Source organism: Podarcis filfolensis (genome assembly GCF_964270895.1).
Source record: "Podarcis filfolensis genome assembly, chromosome: 2".
Lineage (NCBI taxonomy): Eukaryota > Metazoa > Chordata > Lepidosauria > Squamata > Lacertidae > Podarcis > Podarcis filfolensis.
The window spans coordinates 50,974,203-50,993,903 of NC_139605.1; the positions used below are offsets into that span (position 1 = coordinate 50,974,203).

The following is a 19,701-nucleotide window of genomic DNA, read 5'->3' on the forward strand; positions in this document are numbered from 1 at the left end:
TTGTTTTTTTTAAAATTGGTCACATCCACTTTTATACTTTGGGCATGCCCACCATGAGATGTAGGCCCCAGAGGGTTTGCCTGAAAAAGGTGAGTCCACCCCTTTCATAGTGTTCTGATCTTCCCTCGTAGTATACTGTCATTTGATAATAAACTGCATTCTTCTTAACATAATGAGCTATTTGGTAATGTTTATAAATGAATAATACATTTTTCATTGTGTGGCATTTGACTAGATGAACCCTTCCAGCCTTAAAATTATTTGCTTCTTTGTGATAGATGCTACTTGACACTTACTGGAGCATTGCACTTGAAATTCGGGGGCGCTCCTGCAGGACCAGCTGGGACAGGCAAAACAGAGACGACTAAAGATCTGGGGAAAGCTTTAGCTATCCAGACGGTTGTGTTTAATTGTTCTGATCAGCTTGATTTCATGGCAATGGGGAAATTCCTGAAAGGACTAGCCAGGTATTACAAAACAATGCCATATATGAATATGCTACACAGGGGGTGGATCATAACACAATTATTGGTTTGGCAGACAATACATGAATCAGAATATTGTTGCATCCAATACATCCAAGCAGAGGTGAGTCTATGAGAACCCAGAACAAGTAGCTAGCCTAGTGATTATTTCCCTACTAGCAATCTCCATATATTGCCTGTTTGAGCATTCTGTAGAGATGTATTACTATATTTGGTTTCAGTTACAGATAGGTAGCCGTGCTGGTCTGCCATAGTCAAAACAAAAAAATTTTTTTCCTTCCAGTAGCACCTTAAAGACCAACTAAGTTAGTTCTTGGTATGAGCTTTCGTGTGCATGCACACTTCTTCAGATACACTGAAACAGAAGTTGCCAGATCCTTCTATATAGTGAGAAGGTGGGGAGGGGTATTACTCAGAAGGGTGGTGGGAATGGGTGATCCTTCAGCTCTCTATATTGGACAAACAGGCCAAACCTTACGCCAAAGAATAAACGGACATAAATCGGACATCAAGAATCACAAGACAGAGAAACCAGTAGGAGAACACTTCAATCTCCCAGGACATTCTATACAAGATCTCAAAGTAGCTGTATTACTACAAAGGAATTTCAGAAATAGACTGGAAAGAGAAGCTGCTGAATTGCAACTCATTACCAAACTTAAAACCATGGAGAGACCTGGTCTGAACAAAGACATTGGATTCTTATCTCATTATACATGACAAAGCCATTTTTCACCTTCTCACCCCTTGCTTTTTCCTGTAAGACCTATTGCAGTCGTTAAGAGTCGTCAACAGGCTCATCACAGCTATCTGCCAATCACCCCACCTTCTCACTATATAGAAGGATCTGGCAACTTCTGTTTCAGTGTATCTGAAGAAGTGTGCATGCACCCGAAAGCTCATACCAAGAACTAACTTAGTTGGTCTTTAAGGTGCTACTGGAAGGGAAAAAAATTTTTTGTTTTTATATTTGGTTTGATAGAGTAAAAGAGAACCCAATAAACATTTAGATTGTGCTAACTTACATAGTTTAAATTCCAGTCACCTTTGGAAACTGGGCCCAATTTACATATTGTGACTGTCCCAAAGAGGACATGTAAAATAGTTGCTCATGAAGGTTGGTATCAAATGGTAGGCAATTTGCGTAAATTAACTTGCCACCAGTAACAGCCAGCGTGGTGAGACAGAGCTACACTCCCAACACCAGCATCTCTGCAGCTTGCCTGGAAGGCACTGGGGCAGTAGTGAGGCTGGTGCTGTACAAATGCAGCAGCAGAGCCAATCCTGCACTCCCAGCAGTACATTGGTGCAGCCCTAACCTCACTACCAGCCTACCTTCCTGCCCCAGTGCTGTCTAGATTGGCATAATCTCTTCATGCCTTTTAAGACCAGCTGATTTTTTGCTAGTAACTATTGGATCCCTGATACTGTCTTCTCCTTACATGCTCAGTTCTGGAGCCTGGGCTTGCTTCGATGAGTTCAACCGCATTGACATTGAAGTGTTGTCTGTAGTTGCCCAGCAAATCACAACAATTCAGAAAGCTCAACAGCAGAGGGTAAGTTAAGGAAGTGAAGAGTGAAGGAATTTGGCTTCCCGAACCACACTTTTATTTGTCTGGTAGGTACTAGGACATCACCAAGTGGGATATCATTATGCTCCACTTCCTTGAAGGCAGAAAAAAATGTCACCACTCCTAAAGGCTTCGGTGTTGCCCCTCCTCTAGCGTGACATTTCATTTTTTCTGCCCTTGCTTGAAGCAGACCAAGCTGGTGCTCTTCTGACCTTTAATTGTTTGTTTGTGCATATAATTTGGTTGCTTTTCCCTTGTGTATGTGGTTCTTGGTTGTCTCCTGAAGTTTTCCTCCCCAGTGGGTTGTTTTTTTCGTGGGGGTTTGAGTGATTTCTGAGATGCTATTTAAAGCTTGTTGTTTTTCCTGCCTACGTATTGGCAGATTTAGGGGGTTCTCCTCCTTTATATTGGCAGTTCCATAATCATTTAATAGAATGCATATTTTAAATGTCAGATGATTTTACTTTTATTACTTTCTTTGACAGGTAGTCCTTTGGAGACCTTTTTTAATATGAATATTTTTCTAATAGAATATTGAACTGGAAATTCTGCTTCCCTAATTAAGAGAAAAGGAAGCTTTCAAGGCTCCTGTTAGTCCCTTCTGCCACTTAACTGGCAGTTTGGTGTAGGAGTTTTGGGCGCTGCACAGGTTTTCATAGCATGGCAAAACCCTGCTATTGCACAGAGGTTTGAATAGTTTTCACCTAGCTGAAGAAACTTCTTTTCAAAGTTAATTGGCTGGTTTCAATACATTCAGAAGGGTCGTTACTTGCATTCTCTGGTGCTTGTTATGTAAGCTGTTCTCTTCAGATTGTGGGCTACAGAGTATGTATCTCTGTGCTGGTGTTCTAGTTCTGCCTCAAGTATGTTGGTACAAAAACATTATCCAGTGTTTGTTTTCTTTGCTGTTCAAGTAGAAATTTGTTGTTTAAGTAGGTGAACATATGACAAGCCTCAAGACAATTGTAGAGGCTCTCCAGCATGGAACCCACTGGTGGGTTCTACTGTATTTCTTTTATTTATTTATTCGGTTTATAGTCAGAGAAGCATAGCTAACCAGTTACAAAGACTCAAAGGCAGAAAAAAAGTCATTACTCCTAAAGGCTTTTGTGCTGCCCCTCCCCGGGAGTGACAGTTTGCCCTTCCAGCCAGACCATATAACAGACATCCTAGAAAGAAACTAATGGCATGACAGACTCCAGACACCAGGAGTAGCCATCCATAAAATAAGAAATGTAAACAATGCCAGTGAAGGGTGGGCCTTGGTGATGTCCTAGTGCCTCCTTAGAAATACCTTTCAGGTCAATACCATAGGTACCAGAACACCAGCAAATGACATGCTCCAAAGTGACCCCTAGTAATCCTAGGGTGAGAGCTGGCAAATTAATGATGAGGAATTAATTTCTGGAGGATATGCCTTCCAAATGCATCCTCCAAGGAAGCATGCAAGTCCATCTTATAACTCTCTGTGAAAGAATTTGGAGTAGCCCAAGTTGCCACCTGACACACCTCTAGAAGAGATGCAGTGGATGCAAATGCAGCCAAAGCCACTGCAGGGTAGAATGAGCAACCATGCCTTAGGATGAGCCAAGTTCAGGGAAGTGCAAATCTAAGGGAGGGCTGTCATTGTGTGTCCAACTGAATTCTAAACAAATCTGGTCCTAGCTGCAAGCCGATGAGTGGGTAGTATGCATCTTTGGACCAGCCCAGTGAGGACATTTGACTGGATTTGTAGGGTTAGATTTTGACATAAAAAGGATTTTGTTCCATCTGGAATTGAGGATATTTGCTTACCAGCAAGTCACTCACTATGATAATGTTTTACTGGGTCTAGGTGGACCGCTTCATGTTTGAAGGAGCTGAAATTGCACTGGTTCCATCTTGTGCGGTCTTCATCACAATGAACCCTGGCTATGCCGGACGCACTGAGCTACCAGATAACTTAAAGGTAACTAAACACTGCTGGACTTGGCCACACTCAGTTCAAATATGAACAACTGTCTCTTACTTAACTATAATGCTATAAGATGACATCTACGTTCTGACTATCTTAGGATGCAGTTCTAAGGTTAGGGGAAGGGGCAGGAACAAAAGGCAGTTCAGTGACCACATCCAAAGGTCTGCTGGGCTCAAGCTGCCAGGCCAGGCCAGAAATGAGGCAGAGGAGCAATCTTGCAGTCCTTTGTCTATTTCCAGATTTAATTCCCACCTTCTGTACATTTTCCCTCTCAAATGGAAAAAGATAGTGGAGGGAGAGATTGAGTCATGCTTAGAGGTATGTCTAAATTTGTCCCCAGTTTGGGGGTGTATCAGGGGACTAGGAGAGAGTTGGATCCTTCAAATCCCAGCTGTTTCCTGATCTTCCTCAGGCACACCTCTTAATGTCTCCCAATATATCTCCATTTTGTCTATACTGACATTGCAGCTCAAACACTGGTTGGACCAGGGTGTTAGTGGCTTTGGTGTTGGGGGCAGGAGCTGACATCAGATCTCCCTCTCTGATGTTGGAGCTCTGTGTCTGACATTGGAGAGGAATAGCTGATATATTCCGTCATATATAGAGGAGTCCATCCTTTATTTGTAGGCATAAATGGGATGGGAGTATCCCAACCCCTAGAATGTATTGCTTTGAAGGGAGAAAATCTCTTCCAATTTCAAAGCATAGGTAAATTTGGTGAAAGAGATTTCATTCCACTCCCACAAAGTTAGGAAAATCACTTAAATTCACGTTGGCAAGGGAGACTGTTTTTGAATGCTACTAAGTCTGATTATGCAATAAGATGTTATATTATCCCCCAAATAGTTGGAAATGCCTCCTCAGAAATCTCAAACATTAAAAAAGATCTCAGCTGCAACTGGCAAATTTCATAAATTCTGTCTTCTGTGTGCAGTTATAAAGGTTGCTGCCACTTGGGTTGATAACCTCTTTTGTGCAGATTTTAATTTGCTTTACCATCCATAAGCACAGATTGCTAAGAGTGAATATATGTGGAGCCTTCCCTCTTCATGGTGACTGTATACCTTCCAGGCTCTTTTTCGTCCTGTGGCTATGATGGTTCCAGATTACTCTATGATTGCTGAGATTTCTCTGTATTCATTTGGCTTCAATGAAGCCAAAGTTCTGGCAAAGAAGATCACTACCACCTTTAAATTGTCTTCTGAACAACTCAGTTCCCAGGTCAGTATTTTTGAGCCATCCAGCCTTCCTAATGTAGGAGGAATCTTTAAAGTTCCATTAGAGTACATCCTGTAGCTCAGAATTGTTGCTGATTCTGATATCCTGGAGCACCATATTCTCTTCTCGCTTTCATTGCTATCTCCGTGGCTGTCCTTTATCCATTTTGATCCTCCTTAGCTCAAGTTTTTGTGCAATCATACCAATGTTATCGCTCATGCCCTGGTTTCGTTTTCAGTTGTTACCAAGGAATTGCTTTATGAGGACAGAAGAACTAAAAAGGATTGCTGCAGTATCTAATACCCTTCTTCATAACAGTACTCTCTGCCTCTCTACTCTTTGTCTTTTACCTTTATTCAGAATGAAAGTATTTAAGCCTAGGCCTAGCTATGTAAAGATTCTCCGTCTTTTTGTTTTCTTAGGAAAGAGGCTGGGCTGCAAGTAGAGAAGGAGATTGGCAGATTGTTCCCTTCTCTTGTCTAACTGATTAGATGCTTGCCATTCCATTTCAGTTCCTATTTCCACTATTGTCATTTCCCATATCTCTGCTGCAGGATCACTATGACTTTGGAATGAGAGCTGTGAAGACAGTCATTTCAGCGGCTGGCAATCTTAAAAGAGAAAATCCAACAATGGACGAGGCAAGTTCAAGTAGTCCCACTTCAAATGGCTCCATATGCAGTGTTGCATGAGGATGACTAGGATAGTTAAGAGCCACTTTTCTGGTTACATTCTGGACATGTGTTGCTCATCTGGTGGGGCAGAATGTTGGGAATAACTTCCCAGCAGGGGCATAGAGCCCCTAGTCCAAAACATATGGAGAACATCATGTTGGTGAAGGCTGTGCTAAGACTAAACTTTGTTTAAAAAAAATTTCTGCTCTGTCTGTATCTAATCTACAAATATTTGTACATTAAAATGTGCAACAATTCCATTTGGGGCTAGATCTTGTAACTTTTATTTAGCTTGTTTTGATTTTTTCATTAAAAAAATTAAGATTGTTGATAACATTCTTTCAGCAACCTCAGTGAAACTCCACCACCACCACATTTTTTCATCTTAGCTGAAGATGTCTGGAACAAGAAAAGTAAACACAATTGAAAAGAACAGTCCTAATTGCAATCATCTGTCTGTCAAAGTACAAAGATTAGTAGCTCTGTAGAATAATCAAGATTTCAGAGTGTGGCAATTAAAGGCTGGGCATGGAGATCCAAGAAAAGAGGAAGAATCTTTACTAATATACTTTTCTTGCTTGCAGGAACTGATTTGCCTAAGGGCCATCAAGGATGTCAATGTTCCTAAATTCCTGCAGGATGACCTGAAGCTTTTCAATGGTATAATTTCTGATCTGTTTCCCAAGATCAAAGAGGAACCTATTGACTATGGCATCCTGGAGGAAGCAATTCACAGATACTGTCTTAAAGACAACTTGAAAGATGTTGATGGTAAGTGAAAAAGTAACACACTGCCTCTGTGGAGTTTTCTTAAAACTATATATTAGTCTGTTGTGAACTTTGGAAATTTGGCACCACAGCAGTGGATTATAATTTGTCCTTCAGCGCTTGTAGCTCACAGATCATTGTATGAGGATGGGTATTTAAGTGCCTGGATGGAACCTATCTGGGAATCCCATGTTCTTCACCTCAAGTTGTGTGGAAGAAAGGCAGGATACAAATGCCATAATTAAATAACAGAGCAATGCTTTACTTGTCTGTTCAGAATTAAGTCCCATTGGGTTCAGTAGAGCTTACTCCAAAGTAAGTGGATATAGGATTGCAGCCTCAATAAATAAATCTGTCTTTCCATCTGTGGGCATTCATTCTTAACCTCTGCTCTGATGTTGTTCTCAGAGCATCAAAAATGGAAATTAAGTAGATCAGGCCCAGAAATTCTTAAAGCAAAATATTCACAGCAGCGAGGAAAATATCATTTGTTTATTTTCAAAGCATCTGTATACCACTTAACATTTTAAATTCTTACCAGGAAAAGTACAAACCCCAAATCTATGATCATTTTGTTCCCGATTGCATTTGTTATCTAGATTTTTTGGTGTGTGTGTTTTTACTCTTTTCTAACACTCTGGCAGAATACTGTGCAATCTAAGTAGGAGGGTAAACTTGGAACTTAATGTCATTTACCTGAAGTGTATATTTAATATTTAATATTATTTTTCATTCTGCTACATGTTTTAACGTAAAATAGCTCCTGGAGCAAAGAATATTTAAAATAACAATAATAAAAATCATCAAAGCTTTAGAACATTAAAATTAGATCAAATAATAATTCCACTGTTAAAAACCAAGCTCAGTCTAAAATACCAGGCAGATAAAATGGTTTTTCACCTGATGCCAAGAAGGGGGAGAATTACAAAGTTGATGTGCCGTAAGTGAAAATGTGCTTTTATTTACATGTATACTATATCACTCTCTGGATTCTAAAATGTGTGATAGCTATGAAAGGATTGAGTGAGTAAGAGTAGCACTGTAGGCTGTGCTGACATCTTTCTCAAGATAGCTAAGGAACAAACTGGTGTGTGCCTTCAATGGTGCTTTGGGGGCTTATAGCATCCACACAGTTTCGTATCCATAGACCTGAAGGCCTGTGAAAGCAACTGCGAGGCATTCCCATTCTGGATCTTTTTCTTCCAGGGTTTGTGATGAAGTGCATCCAGCTATATGAAACTACTGTGGTACGTCATGGTCTCATGCTGGTGGGGCCCACAGGCTCAGGAAAAACTAAGGTAAGAATTGCTGGAGATGCCTGGTGTTGCTGTCAATAGATGAAAGGGAAATAACACTAAGATGGTTTGTCCAGCACTTACACCATAGGAGGAGCATTTCCAGCCTTCGTGCTTGGCTTAGTGTGGTTCGAGATACTGTTCTGAGACAGAAAAATCCCTACTTGCCAAGTACAGTAGCAGCCTGCATAGAAGAGCTTTGAAATAAGAACACTAGGATTAAAACTGATATACTGATCTTATGTGTACTCTGGAAGAGCCTCATTAAGGCAAGCATGGGTGACTTTGAGCCTGCACAGCTTTGCTGGGATTTCTGCAGTGCGATGTTTGCAGATATTACATCAACTTTCCAAAAGAATGAAGGCCATTCCCTCCTCTGTTTTTGTGATCAGTGCTTGTCTTTTATAATCCTCTTTTCTTAATCATGTCAAACCCTTGGGCAAAGTCCTTTGTTACTACTTTGCATTCTTCATTATTGTAGATTCATGGTGAGTCTGAATTGTCTTTCTTTTCAGCCTTCAAATAGATGCCATGATGTTTTATTCCCTTGCACTCTTTCTGTCTTCAGTGTTACAAAGTTTTGGCAGCTGCAATGACATCTTTGAAAGGTCGGCCTTCAGTCAGTGGTGGAAACTATGAAGCCGTCAATTATTTTATATTGAATCCCAAATCTATTACAATGGGCCAGCTGTATGGAGAGTTTGACTTGTTGACTCATGAATGGTAAAAGATAAAAACTGTCCTTATCTGTTCTAGATGGCTTCTGGTCTGCTCATGTCCCTTTTCTAGGAATTATAAGCTCTGTATAAACTGAAATTTAAGAAAGCTCTTCTTTTGTTAGGCATAACTTTAGCTAATGCCCATATGTTTTGATTGTACTTTTCTATGGCCTAAGAAAATCCATAACACTAAATGGATAACTGGCTGGCTCATGCACTTTTTTTTGAGCTTTCTACGTTGGGTTTTTGCTGATGAGCCTGTGTAAGTAACATGAAAGAGATATTCAAGGCATTAAAAGCTAATGAGAACTGGACACTAAACATGCATCTGCAAATGTGTCCTCTCATTCATTAATCATTGGAGTTGTCATTTTTATTCTGATGGCCTCTACACAAGGAGGGCAGAACTATTTAAGAAGATTTTTCTTCCCTTCCCTTAAACTCGGCCATCTCACCACACTCTGGGTAAAAGGTTTAGAGATGAACTGATGGAGACTGGTTCTATGGATCACTACAATCACATATCCATCTTCAGGAGTGAAGTAATAGAGATGGCCATAAAAACACAGCCCATGGAAAAACTCCACTATAATACTGTTTTTCTGTTTGCTATGTCAAGTACATACATCAATACTGTATGTGTGTATGCCAAGTAAATGTTTTGTGGACTTGGGCTGAAGTGCATATTTATGAAACCTGTTTCCATAGCATATTATGGTTAAGTGTGGTGACTTATTTACAATACTGTTTTTGCTCAGTGTTTTTTCCAGCTGGGCCTCTGAGGGTTTTATTGTTTTATTTTCTTTTGATCTTGTAAAAAGAAGACCATGCATATACTAAGTGTATGGATAAACAAAAATGAGCAATAATTATAGCAGTTTTACACTGATAACAACAATTATTGATTGATAGAGATAAAATGTTGGACTGCCTCCAGAGATAAAACATTTGAGCTACATCCAGAAGCAATTGATGCCTTTGCATTTCTGGCAATGAATAATTACATGCATTGACACTTCATTTGCTCTGATCAAAATAATCAAATGGGAAACTTTTTTTAAAAAAAGGCAGATTCTGCTTTATGATCTTCAAAACAGCAGAAGCCTGCATACTTATGTGTGATGTGGAGAGAGAAGTTTGGGTTCACAGATGTGATGCTGTCATAAATTATACTGGGCATTGCTAGATGGAAGTGTGCAACTATTTGGTTGACTCCTGTATATCTCTTCCCCTCCTCATAGGACAGATGGGATTCTTCCTGCTCTTATCCGAGTGGGAGCCATAGCTACTGATCATAATAAGAAATGGTACATGTTTGATGGTCCAGTTGATGCTGTTTGGATTGAAAATATGAACACTGTGCTGGATGATAACAAGAAGTTGTGTCTTAGCTCTGGTGAAATCATTAAGCTAACAGAGGTATCTTTCTCTTTCCTCCTTTTCATTTCCTGGTATCTACACACACACAATCATTTGTAAATGTATAGTCTGCTTTTCTCTGAGAAAGAGGAATATGTGGTTGAAATGTAGACATTTGATTTTAGCATGCCCAAATTACTGGATTTAGAACACAATTCTAGTATTTATGCTGGATACTGCTGACCAGCACTGTGATTTCACTAATACATAATCCCACTTAATGAGGGATTGGAGTTTTAGGATTCCCTCCACGCTATGTACCTTTTGTGAAAAGCTGTGGGAAACAGTTTTGCTCCTTTCCTCTCATTTCCAGGCAATGACTATGATGTTTGAAGTGCAAGATTTAGCTGTTGCTTCCCCTGCCACTGTTTCCCGGTGTGGCATGGTATACCTGGAACCCAGCATTTTGGGATTACAGCCCTTCACTGAGTGCTGGTTGAAGAGAATCCCAGACATTATGAAGCCATTCACTGAAGCCCTTGACTCGCTTTTCAGCAGATTCCTAGAGGTGAACCATTACAATATTCCTATATTTTGATTCAGTGTAGAATCTGTAAGTCAGCCTAGCCTTTAGCCAAACAAGGGGATATGAACCTATTAAGTTTGCCTTTATTAGTTTTGGGGCAGCTGGTGAACACAGTTTATTAGATGACAGGAACTTCACCTGTGCGGTACAAGAGCTATAATCTTCCAAAATGCCAATTTATTGTTAATTGGCTTGCAGTGGGAAAGTTCTCTGTGAATTGAGCCCAGTCTCTTTTGCTTCCAAGTTTAGCAACCGGATTGCTTTTAAGATTTTACAGTTGTGTATTCATGGTGATTTTTTTTTTAATGGCATTTTCTCACTTTAGGTTTTTGTGGCTCTTGCTTTCATTACCTTGTGAAGTGATTTGTTAAAATGGCATTGGCTGGTTAGCTCATTTTCATGTCTCCTGGTCACTTTTTCCTCCATATTAACAATCAACAGGTTAAGACTAATAACAGTATTCGCTCAATAGCCAAACTAAATTTTCTCTGGTGCTTTTCCTTCCTATATGGTGTTGCCTCAGAAGTACATATAGTTTTGAATCCCCAGCCTTGCCATATCAAGTGTGCCCTTGCAGAATAGGAGAAATTCAGTATAGAACTAAGTGGGGCATATGCGTTCATGGAAAAATGTCCACTTGTGCAATAAGACTTTCAGTGCTGTCTTCACGTAAACCTGTGTGGGTTTTCTCCCAACCCTCCAGAGCTGAATTAGGGGTGCAGGGAACATGCTGGGGGAGGAGAATCCCGTTGTGTGAATGGACCTCATTCTGTGCACACAACTTCGCTGAATTTTAATGTTTGGTTTTTCTGTGTTTTTATTGATTCTAGTTTTTATTTGTAAGCCGCCTTGAGTCCCATCAGAGGAAAAAAAGGCTGGAAAAGCATAATTATATGACAACAACATTTAACTCTTGATCTTCTGAACCCTTTCAGGACTCTATCAGATTTGTCCGAAGTTCAGTGAAGGAAATAATTGCCTCTACAGATGCTAACCTTACAATGAGTCTTCTCAAGTTGTTGGACTGTTTCTTTCAACCCTTCATTCCTGTTGAGGTAGGGCTGGTGTAGCTGTTGATGCTCAGGGTCAACAGAATGGACAGCTGGGTCCAATTGAGCAGTTGGACGCGGAAATAAGTTCTACATTTATTGATAACAAACAGAGGAATTAGCAGACAGAAATGTACTTAAGCTTTGATATTGTTTACTGTGTTATCATTTGTGAATATCTCTTTGATAGGGTCTGATAAGTAAAGCCTAGATGCTAAACCACTTTGGGGTTGATGCTGTGACAGTTGGGATGAATTTGTTCATCAGGGACTTCATGCACCAACTGGGTTACAATAGATTTCTTTGTCCATAGAGACTGGAGCTACTTTCAGAAAAGGCATCCAAAATACATGTAGGGAATTTAGAGAGATTTTGCAGATAATCCAAGGTTTTACTTTGTCGCTAATTAACTTGTTCTGCTTCGTTTGTACTGCTAATTGAATCTTCAGGGAATGAAAAGAATTCCTCCAGAGAAAACAGCCCGTATTGGTGAACTGATTGAACCGTGGTTCATATTTGCTTTGCTCTGGAGTGTGGGTGCGACTGGTGATGCCCAAAGCCGTGTGGCCTTCAGTGTTTGGTTAAGGAACAAGATGGCAGACGAGAAGGCAAGTTGATGGAAATGGCATCTGTTCCTAAAGGCAGCTATGGGGCTCCTGTATTTCCAGAATTTGTGTGAGTTCCTTGTTTCTGCTGTCTCACAGATTAACACTACCTGCCTTGCTTCTGAATCACATTTTGGGAGATACTGGAAAATATAGCAACTTTAACTAAATAAACAGGATGGAATCACTCTGAAGTTGTTTCCACACACTACATTCTTTATATTAGTCTCTTCTGAAGTAAAGCTAGCTGTGATGTTCACTGCCTGTTTTCTTCCCACAGATTGAATTATTGTTCCCAGAAAACGGCTTGGTCTATGACTATAAACTGAACGATGCTGGAATTAGCAGCATTGAGGAAGAAGAAGATGAAGAGTTTGTTAACATGGTAAATGAATTCTCATCAGGGGATTCAGATATCCCACCCCTTAAAAACATGCAGGAGGGGCCACATGAGCTAAACTTTGATCCCCCACTTGAATGAGGGAGCTTTATCTGTTACATCAGTGCATGCATAGATGTACACAGTAACCAAATGTACAGATGTTGGAGGGGTGTGGCCACCAAGGATATTGGCAGGACCAGGACTAACCTTCTTGGGCCTGCAGCCCTCCTCACTCTATAGAATCATAGAACTGTAGAGTTGGAAGGGACCACAAGGGTCATCTAGTCCACCCCCTGCAATGCAGGAATATTTTGCGCCAACGTGGGGCTCAAACCCACAACCCTGAGATTAAGAGTCTCATGTTCTAAGGATGGAGCTAGTGTTATTTTTCCTCCCCACCCCCTTTTTTCTTTTGCAGGAGGCAAATGAGAGAGAGCATTCTGACTGTTTGTGGGTGGAGGGTTGGCAAAATGATTTAGATAATTTAGAGGGGGATAAGGGTGGCGCTGTGGGTTAAACCACAGAGCCTAGGACTTGCCGATCAGAAAGTCGGCGGTTCGAATCCCCACAATGGGGTGAGCTCACGTTGCTTGGTCCCTGCTCCCACCGACCTAGCAGTTCGAAAGCACGTCAAAGTGCAAATAGGTACCGCTCTGGCGGAAGGTAAACGGCGTTTCCGTGCGCTGCTCTGGTTCGCCAGAAGTGGCTTAGTCATGCTGGCCACATGACCCGGAAGCTGGATGCCAGCTCCCTCGGCCAATAAAGCAAGATGAGCGTCACAACCCCAGAGTCGGTCACGACTGGACCTAATCATCAGGGGTCCCTTTACCTTTACCTTAAGGGCTTAAGGGTAACCTACTCTTTTTCCTGTCCTCTCCCCCACCCCCATTAAATGCATCTTGTCACAACACTAGCATCATTTCTATTTTTTTAAAAATAATATTTATTACTTTTAAACCTTACAAAAAGGAGAAAAGAAAAGAAAAAAAAGCAAAAGCAAAAGAAAGAAAAAACAATACAGTACAATATATAAACAATACACAACACAACATTAACACATTAAACAAAACGAAAGCCAAAACAATTCAAAAAAAACACACATCATACCATCTCAATACCCTCTCTTTCATTCCCTTGTTTCATCGACCTCCTCTCACCTCCCTTTTTGTATTCCATTTCTATTAATTATTTCAGCAAATCCGTTCCATCTTTCTCTATTTTCTGTCATATGGTTATCTTAACATATTTTAACCTTATTTTCCATTAATACTATAGTACTTATTTATGCTTAATTCATTATAACATTTCTACTAAAGCCATATAATTCCATTCCATCATTTTTCTAACACTCATTAATTTTACATTATTTCTATATATAAACTTTAAACTTTTTCCAATATTCTTCCACCGTCTCTTCTCCCTGGTCTCAGATTCTGCCAGTCTTTTCCGTCAATTCCATATAGTCCATCAACCTGGTGATCTTCTGTCCGAGGCTCTTAACTCTTTTTCAAGTCCCTTCTGCAAGTCTTCTTCATATTTATACATGCACTTTACTTTCTCTTCTCCTGATCTTGTTCTTATTTTCCTTCCTTTGATGCTGAAGAGTAGATCTCAGGGAAATTCCCACCTAGCAATGTTTTTATTCCTTCTCGACAGGTCAGCCAAATCTCCATAGTTACATTTCTATTTTTTTTATTTCTATTAATTATTTTATAACATACAACACAGCATACACATCAAGCATAGTAACATTATTAAATTTTGATACTCCAGTTTTGTTTTAATGATTGACTTCACCGTCCAAAAGAATCTTAATTTTAATGCAAGAATAGAATAAATATAGTACAATCTTGCACATTTTGTATTGTAACAGCAGTGAAACAGTATTGAATAATTCTGAGCATCATTTTTAAAGTAAAGAGAAAAGTCCTTGTGCCATTGCCACCAGAGTGACCACTTTTAAGCAACTCCTACCCCTCAGCATTGAAATCCTCGCCTGCCTCTGTTCCTTAAGTCTAACTCTCTTTGGGCATTTAGGAAAATGGTGGTTGGGGGAGGGGATAATCCCAGATGTAGTTTCAATGAGACTTTGTCATGGTTAAGATTGGACTGGTAAAGGGAAGGAGACTTACTGGAATCTCTGGAACATCACTGTAAATTTCCCCCAAGATTCTACTTCTGAGGTTCTTTGCAAACTTAATCCTGTATTCAGTTTCTATATTGGCTTGGATGTATTTAAGAAACTAATTACAGGATGTTTTAAGCCTCTATCTGTCCTTCCCATCAAATGTACCTGTGTCTCTTAGGTGTGCTGGGAGAATTGGATGGATTTCTCTTCAACATTTACCATGGTGCCTGATACGAGCTTTTGTGACATTATTGTTCCCACAATGAACACTGTCCAGATGGCTTTTCTGCTGGAGCTCTTGCTCACAAACCACAAACCAGTAAGTTTCCTGAATTTCAAGTGGAGTTAAGTTAGCATTGTAGAAAGGCAAATATTCTGTTGCTCAGTCAAGCCAGCATTAGTACTTTGCTCAAAATGTCCCCCCAAATGGCTACTCAGACTTTTATTTGCCTCCGCTTCTGCATTCATTCATTCATTTATTAGTTTGATCTACTACAGAAGAGGTTCTCAAATGCCATTCAGCTTTATTCAGGCAGTCTCATGAAAAGATTGTGGAAGAAAATATCTGTACATGACCCTGTACTTTGATTATTAGTTTTTCTGACTAAGGCTGGATTATTAAACAGCCAACAAGGTCCTGGTCTAGGGCCTCTGCTCTTCATAATATGCCTTTGGTATAATCTACTTAATGTTTATGCAGACCTCTAAACAGCTTAGCCTAGGGTCCATAGTTTCCACAAAGTACTGTTTTTTACAATGATCACTATGCAGAAGAATGTTATTAAAATATGAGTTAGTATATTTGATTTTGTTCTGCTTCGATTTGCAGAACAAAAAAAGGCTGTTAAGTCATTCAGTGAAACCCCCAGCAATTTTTGAGAATGGTTCTACTGCAGCAATAAACAAAGGAATTTCAAAGACACAGTTTTAAAAGCACTATAGAGTCACAATGGACTGTCAAAAACACTACTAATTGGCAAATGCGTCTGTGAAGGTGTGATTACAGTCTGCACACATCCCCCAATAGTGACAGTTTTTCTCTCTTCCAAATTGTAGATTCTTTGTATTGGACCCACAGGAACTGGAAAGACCCTCACAATAGCAGATGAGCTTCTGAAGAACCTGCCACTAGAATTTATCAGCCATTTTCTTATGTTCTCTGCTCGAACCTCAGCCAACCAGACTCAAGATCTCATTGACAGCAAACTGGATAAAAGGCAAAATTCTTTGTTGCAATATTTCTGCTGCTTATATACCACTTTGTTCATATTTATTTTATTTGCTTTTTAGCATTTATTAGCAATCCTGTCCAAATTTGCTAAAGAAATTTAAGCATAAAAGTGTAAATTATTTAAAATCAAAGTATAGCTATTTCCCCATCCTGGGAGTGATAGCAGAAACGTCTGGCTGATCAACACTCCCATAGGGTCAGTGCAGTGGGCAAACAGGCATTGGATAAACGCTGGTTGAATGCTCTGGCCCTGGGGATTCCTACTTATTTCTAAGTCACTGGATATTTTGATATTACCATTAGTAAACAATCACATACCCTGAATGGAAAACAATGGGTTGTTCATTGAGTCGCCCCTTGAACTTGGCGGTTTTATTCATATCTATTCAGATTTGCTGCCATACTGTGTTTTATTTATGTTATTCAACATTGATTATCTAGTGACCTTTAGCAGAAAGTTAATAAGAGCACAAGATGAGAAGCCCCGCTGGCTCAGCAAAGGCCCATCTAGTCCATCATCCTCTTCTCAAGGTGGCCAACCATATGCCTATGGGAAGCCTTCAAGCAGGAGCTGGGTGCAACAGCACTCTCCAAACTTGTGGTACCTAGAAACTGCCATTCAGATGCACATTGCTTCTCATAGTGGAGATAGTATTCATGGAAATAATTCATAGAATTGTAGAGTTGGAAGGGACCCTGAGGATCATCTATGCAGGAATATGCAGCTGTCCAAAACAGGGATTGAACCCATGGCCTTGGTGTTGTCAGCACTATGCTCTAACCAACTGAGCCATAGTGGGGAGGTATGTGTATACATGGTATACATACAGCAACACTCTTGTGTTTCTTTTTGCTACGATTGCTGTTGCTGCTGCTGTTACAATGTTTTGCCCACCCTTCACCATAAGGTTCCTGGGCAGGTTACAGTAATTTAAAAATCCAGTATTAACAACAGTTTAAAACAAATTACAGTTCTAGGAACAGGGTGAATCCTAAAAATATATATTGCAAGCATCAGTAGTGTAGGTGCCAGGAGGGAATTAGGGCTGCCATAAGCAACGCCCCCTTTCCTGGGCTCCAGCCCCACAAACATCTGAGGGTGATGGAACTACCAAGAGGTCCCTGTTTGCTGATCTTGATATGCAAGAGTCAAGATCAGCACTGAGGAGCATATTCTACACTTGAGAGATTAATACTTTTCCTGTCAGTATTAACGGATTATACATGGATTCACCAACTAATCGACAGGGTCATCATGTTAAATGTATAGTCTCTTCAGCAGCCTTTTTCCAAATTGTACCTTGACTGCAGTATTTTCATCATGTGTTCCACTGTGATGTAGTTTTTATTCTTGTCTGTTTCTGTATAGGCGCAAGGGAGTTTTTGGTCCTCCACTTGGCAGATACTTCATATTTTTCATTGATGACCTGAACATGCCCGCGCTAGAGACCTATGGTGCCCAGCCACCTATTGAGCTTCTTCGGCAATGGATGGATCATAATGGCTGGTACGATAGGAAACAAATTGGTATGACATACTTTCTTTACTTAATTTACCTAATTATTCTTTACACAAATACTTTCTGTTCCAGGCCAGCCAGGCTAGTTCTAAAGTAACCTGCCTCTGGTGCACATACAGCTTTTCCCCCACTGGAGTCTTGGCATTCATATCTTCTCTCATTTTTCTGTGGAATGTTTTGTCAGGTACCTTTAAGAAATTAGTAGATATTAACTTTGTTGGTGCCATGGGACCGCCAGGTGGAGGAAGAAATGCAATCAGCCCACGCCTCACCCGCCATTTCAACTATCTATCTTTCACTGAACTGGAGGATAGCAGCAAGAAGAAAATCTTTTCCACCATTCTAGACAGTTGGATGGGTGAGTTATGAAAATACATTTCCCCCTTTTTTACATAGCTCTCATATGCCATGTGACTGAGAAATGTTAGATAGTGAAATGTGACACCATTTTTCTTTCTTGATTATTTTAGCTGGACGTCTAGGAGAAGTATGTTACAGAGAGCCAGTTCGTAAGTAACCTGAGCACAAGTTAATCGATTGTCTATGTAAGGCTTGGGGAAATAAGTCATTTGCCTGATGGTGATGATAGAAGATTTTGGACCAAAAGCATTAGGAGAGTGGTCTTTGCTTCAGCAGATGGATGCCCATTTCTTCAAACACAATAACATGAATAAGCTTAAGTATGCCAATTTTTGGCTTACCTAAGGGAGCTCCATACTTTATGCTGCAGGCGCATGTCCTGTCTGTACACCAGTGTTGGACCAGAGTTCCCTGCAGGAAGCATGTGACTTGTGGACAACACCCATGTGTTTGTGCTACAGCCTCCCAACTGATTTTACATGCATGTATCTCACAAGATAGCTCCCTGGCAGCCGCATTATGGAGAAAAGGAAAATTTTGGGTTGTCTCCAAAGGCAGCCACACATAAACTCAAAGTAAGAAAGTAATAGAAACAGACCCTTCTGTATTTTTTCTAATCTGGTTTAAACAATTCTCGCTCAGCAGGTGCCAGTTTCCCTAGTTGGAAAACTTGAGTTTTTGATATGGGGATAATGTATGCAGAATTCTTAACAGTGCAAGAACAAATCTGGGGTTAAGCTGAATTTGAATCTTGACAAGATCAAAGTCCTGTGGGTCGGTGGTTTCCAGGTTCAGGAATTGGATAGTATGCTTGTCCTGTGTGGGGTCCCATTCCCCACAAAGGAGCAGGTGTGCAGTCTGCTGGTACTCCAGGAAATGTCTCAGTCACTGGAAGCCTGGGTGGCTGCAGTGCCTTTGACCAGGTCTGGCTCGTATGCAAACTGCAACTGCAACCATTCCAAGAACAAACCTCATGTTTAGTGAGGAAAGAACTTAACCATGAGTTCCAGTTCAGATGGCACACTAAGCTGAACATTTGCTTTATTCAGCACAGCACAAGAGCAAAAAAGGGTTGGGGAAGAGAAAAGTGGCTATGAGCTGCTTTCTGGGGGCCTGCCAGAGTTTGGCTTACCATGTTGTATGAACCATGTTGTACAAGCCATTGTTAGAATTCTGTTTATCTCTGCTTAAGTTATTAGCTGCATTTTAATTGTACTACAATTTAATTTTAGTATACCACCTTGAGACTGATGTGGGAGGCAGTATAAAAAGTCTTAATTAATAAGTTGTGTGGTTGTACTACAGCTGCACAATAGGCAGTAATATAGATTGTGAGGATGGGGAACATCTTCTGTGAGATAAATCTATTTTAGCTACGGTGATCTCACTATGTCTCAAGCTAGCCTGCCCTATTTCTGTGTGATCACTCATGGTTCTTCCTTTCCTGAAAAGCCCCCACTGCAATGCTGACCACCTTTTGGGTTTTTCAGCTGGATGCCCACAGGTGCAGGACTTAAGCGAACCCCTTGTTGATGCAACTATACGAGTGTATTCCACTATCACATCCCAACTGTTGCCTACTCCAGCAAAATCTCACTATACGTTTAATTTGAGGGATCTCTCCAAGGTTTTCCAGGGCATGCTCATGGCAGAACCTGCCAAAATTATGGTAAGTGCTCCCTTCACAATATCTGCTCTGTAACAGGAATTTTAGTTGCTGGAAATTGCATATTATTTCTCGATAAAATGACACACCGAATAGTTATCCCTTTGTTGTGTGCATCGCATACCACTG

General features: G+C 40.4%; 1 protein-coding gene across 5 annotated transcripts in view; it reads left to right on the forward strand.

The window, feature by feature from the left end:
- DNAH1 (dynein axonemal heavy chain 1) overlaps window positions 1-19,701 on the forward strand; it is a 173,835-nt gene that overhangs the window by 61,729 nt on the left and 92,405 nt on the right. For all 5 annotated transcript variants that reach the window (XR_014545436.1, XM_083603182.1, XM_083603179.1 and 2 more), the window contains 19 exons: window positions 279-467; window positions 1,936-2,041; window positions 3,891-4,004; window positions 5,085-5,234; window positions 5,786-5,872; window positions 6,490-6,676; window positions 7,880-7,971; window positions 8,537-8,691; window positions 9,929-10,106; window positions 10,420-10,614; window positions 11,568-11,687; window positions 12,131-12,289; window positions 12,567-12,671; window positions 14,975-15,115; window positions 15,853-16,013; window positions 17,397-17,554; window positions 17,731-17,904; window positions 18,017-18,055; window positions 19,397-19,575. Coding sequence is in view for 4 of the 5 variants with exons in the window: in XM_083603182.1 (XP_083459308.1) it covers window positions 279-467; window positions 1,936-2,041; window positions 3,891-4,004; window positions 5,085-5,234; window positions 5,786-5,872; window positions 6,490-6,676; window positions 7,880-7,971; window positions 8,537-8,691; window positions 9,929-10,106; window positions 10,420-10,614; window positions 11,568-11,687; window positions 12,131-12,289; window positions 12,567-12,671; window positions 14,975-15,115; window positions 15,853-16,013; window positions 17,397-17,554; window positions 17,731-17,904; window positions 18,017-18,055; window positions 19,397-19,575 (2,689 nt within the window). In the remaining variant the exon portion in view is untranslated. The remainder of the gene's footprint in view (window positions 1-278; window positions 468-1,935; window positions 2,042-3,890; window positions 4,005-5,084; window positions 5,235-5,785; window positions 5,873-6,489; window positions 6,677-7,879; window positions 7,972-8,536; window positions 8,692-9,928; window positions 10,107-10,419; window positions 10,615-11,567; window positions 11,688-12,130; window positions 12,290-12,566; window positions 12,672-14,974; window positions 15,116-15,852; window positions 16,014-17,396; window positions 17,555-17,730; window positions 17,905-18,016; window positions 18,056-19,396; window positions 19,576-19,701) is intronic.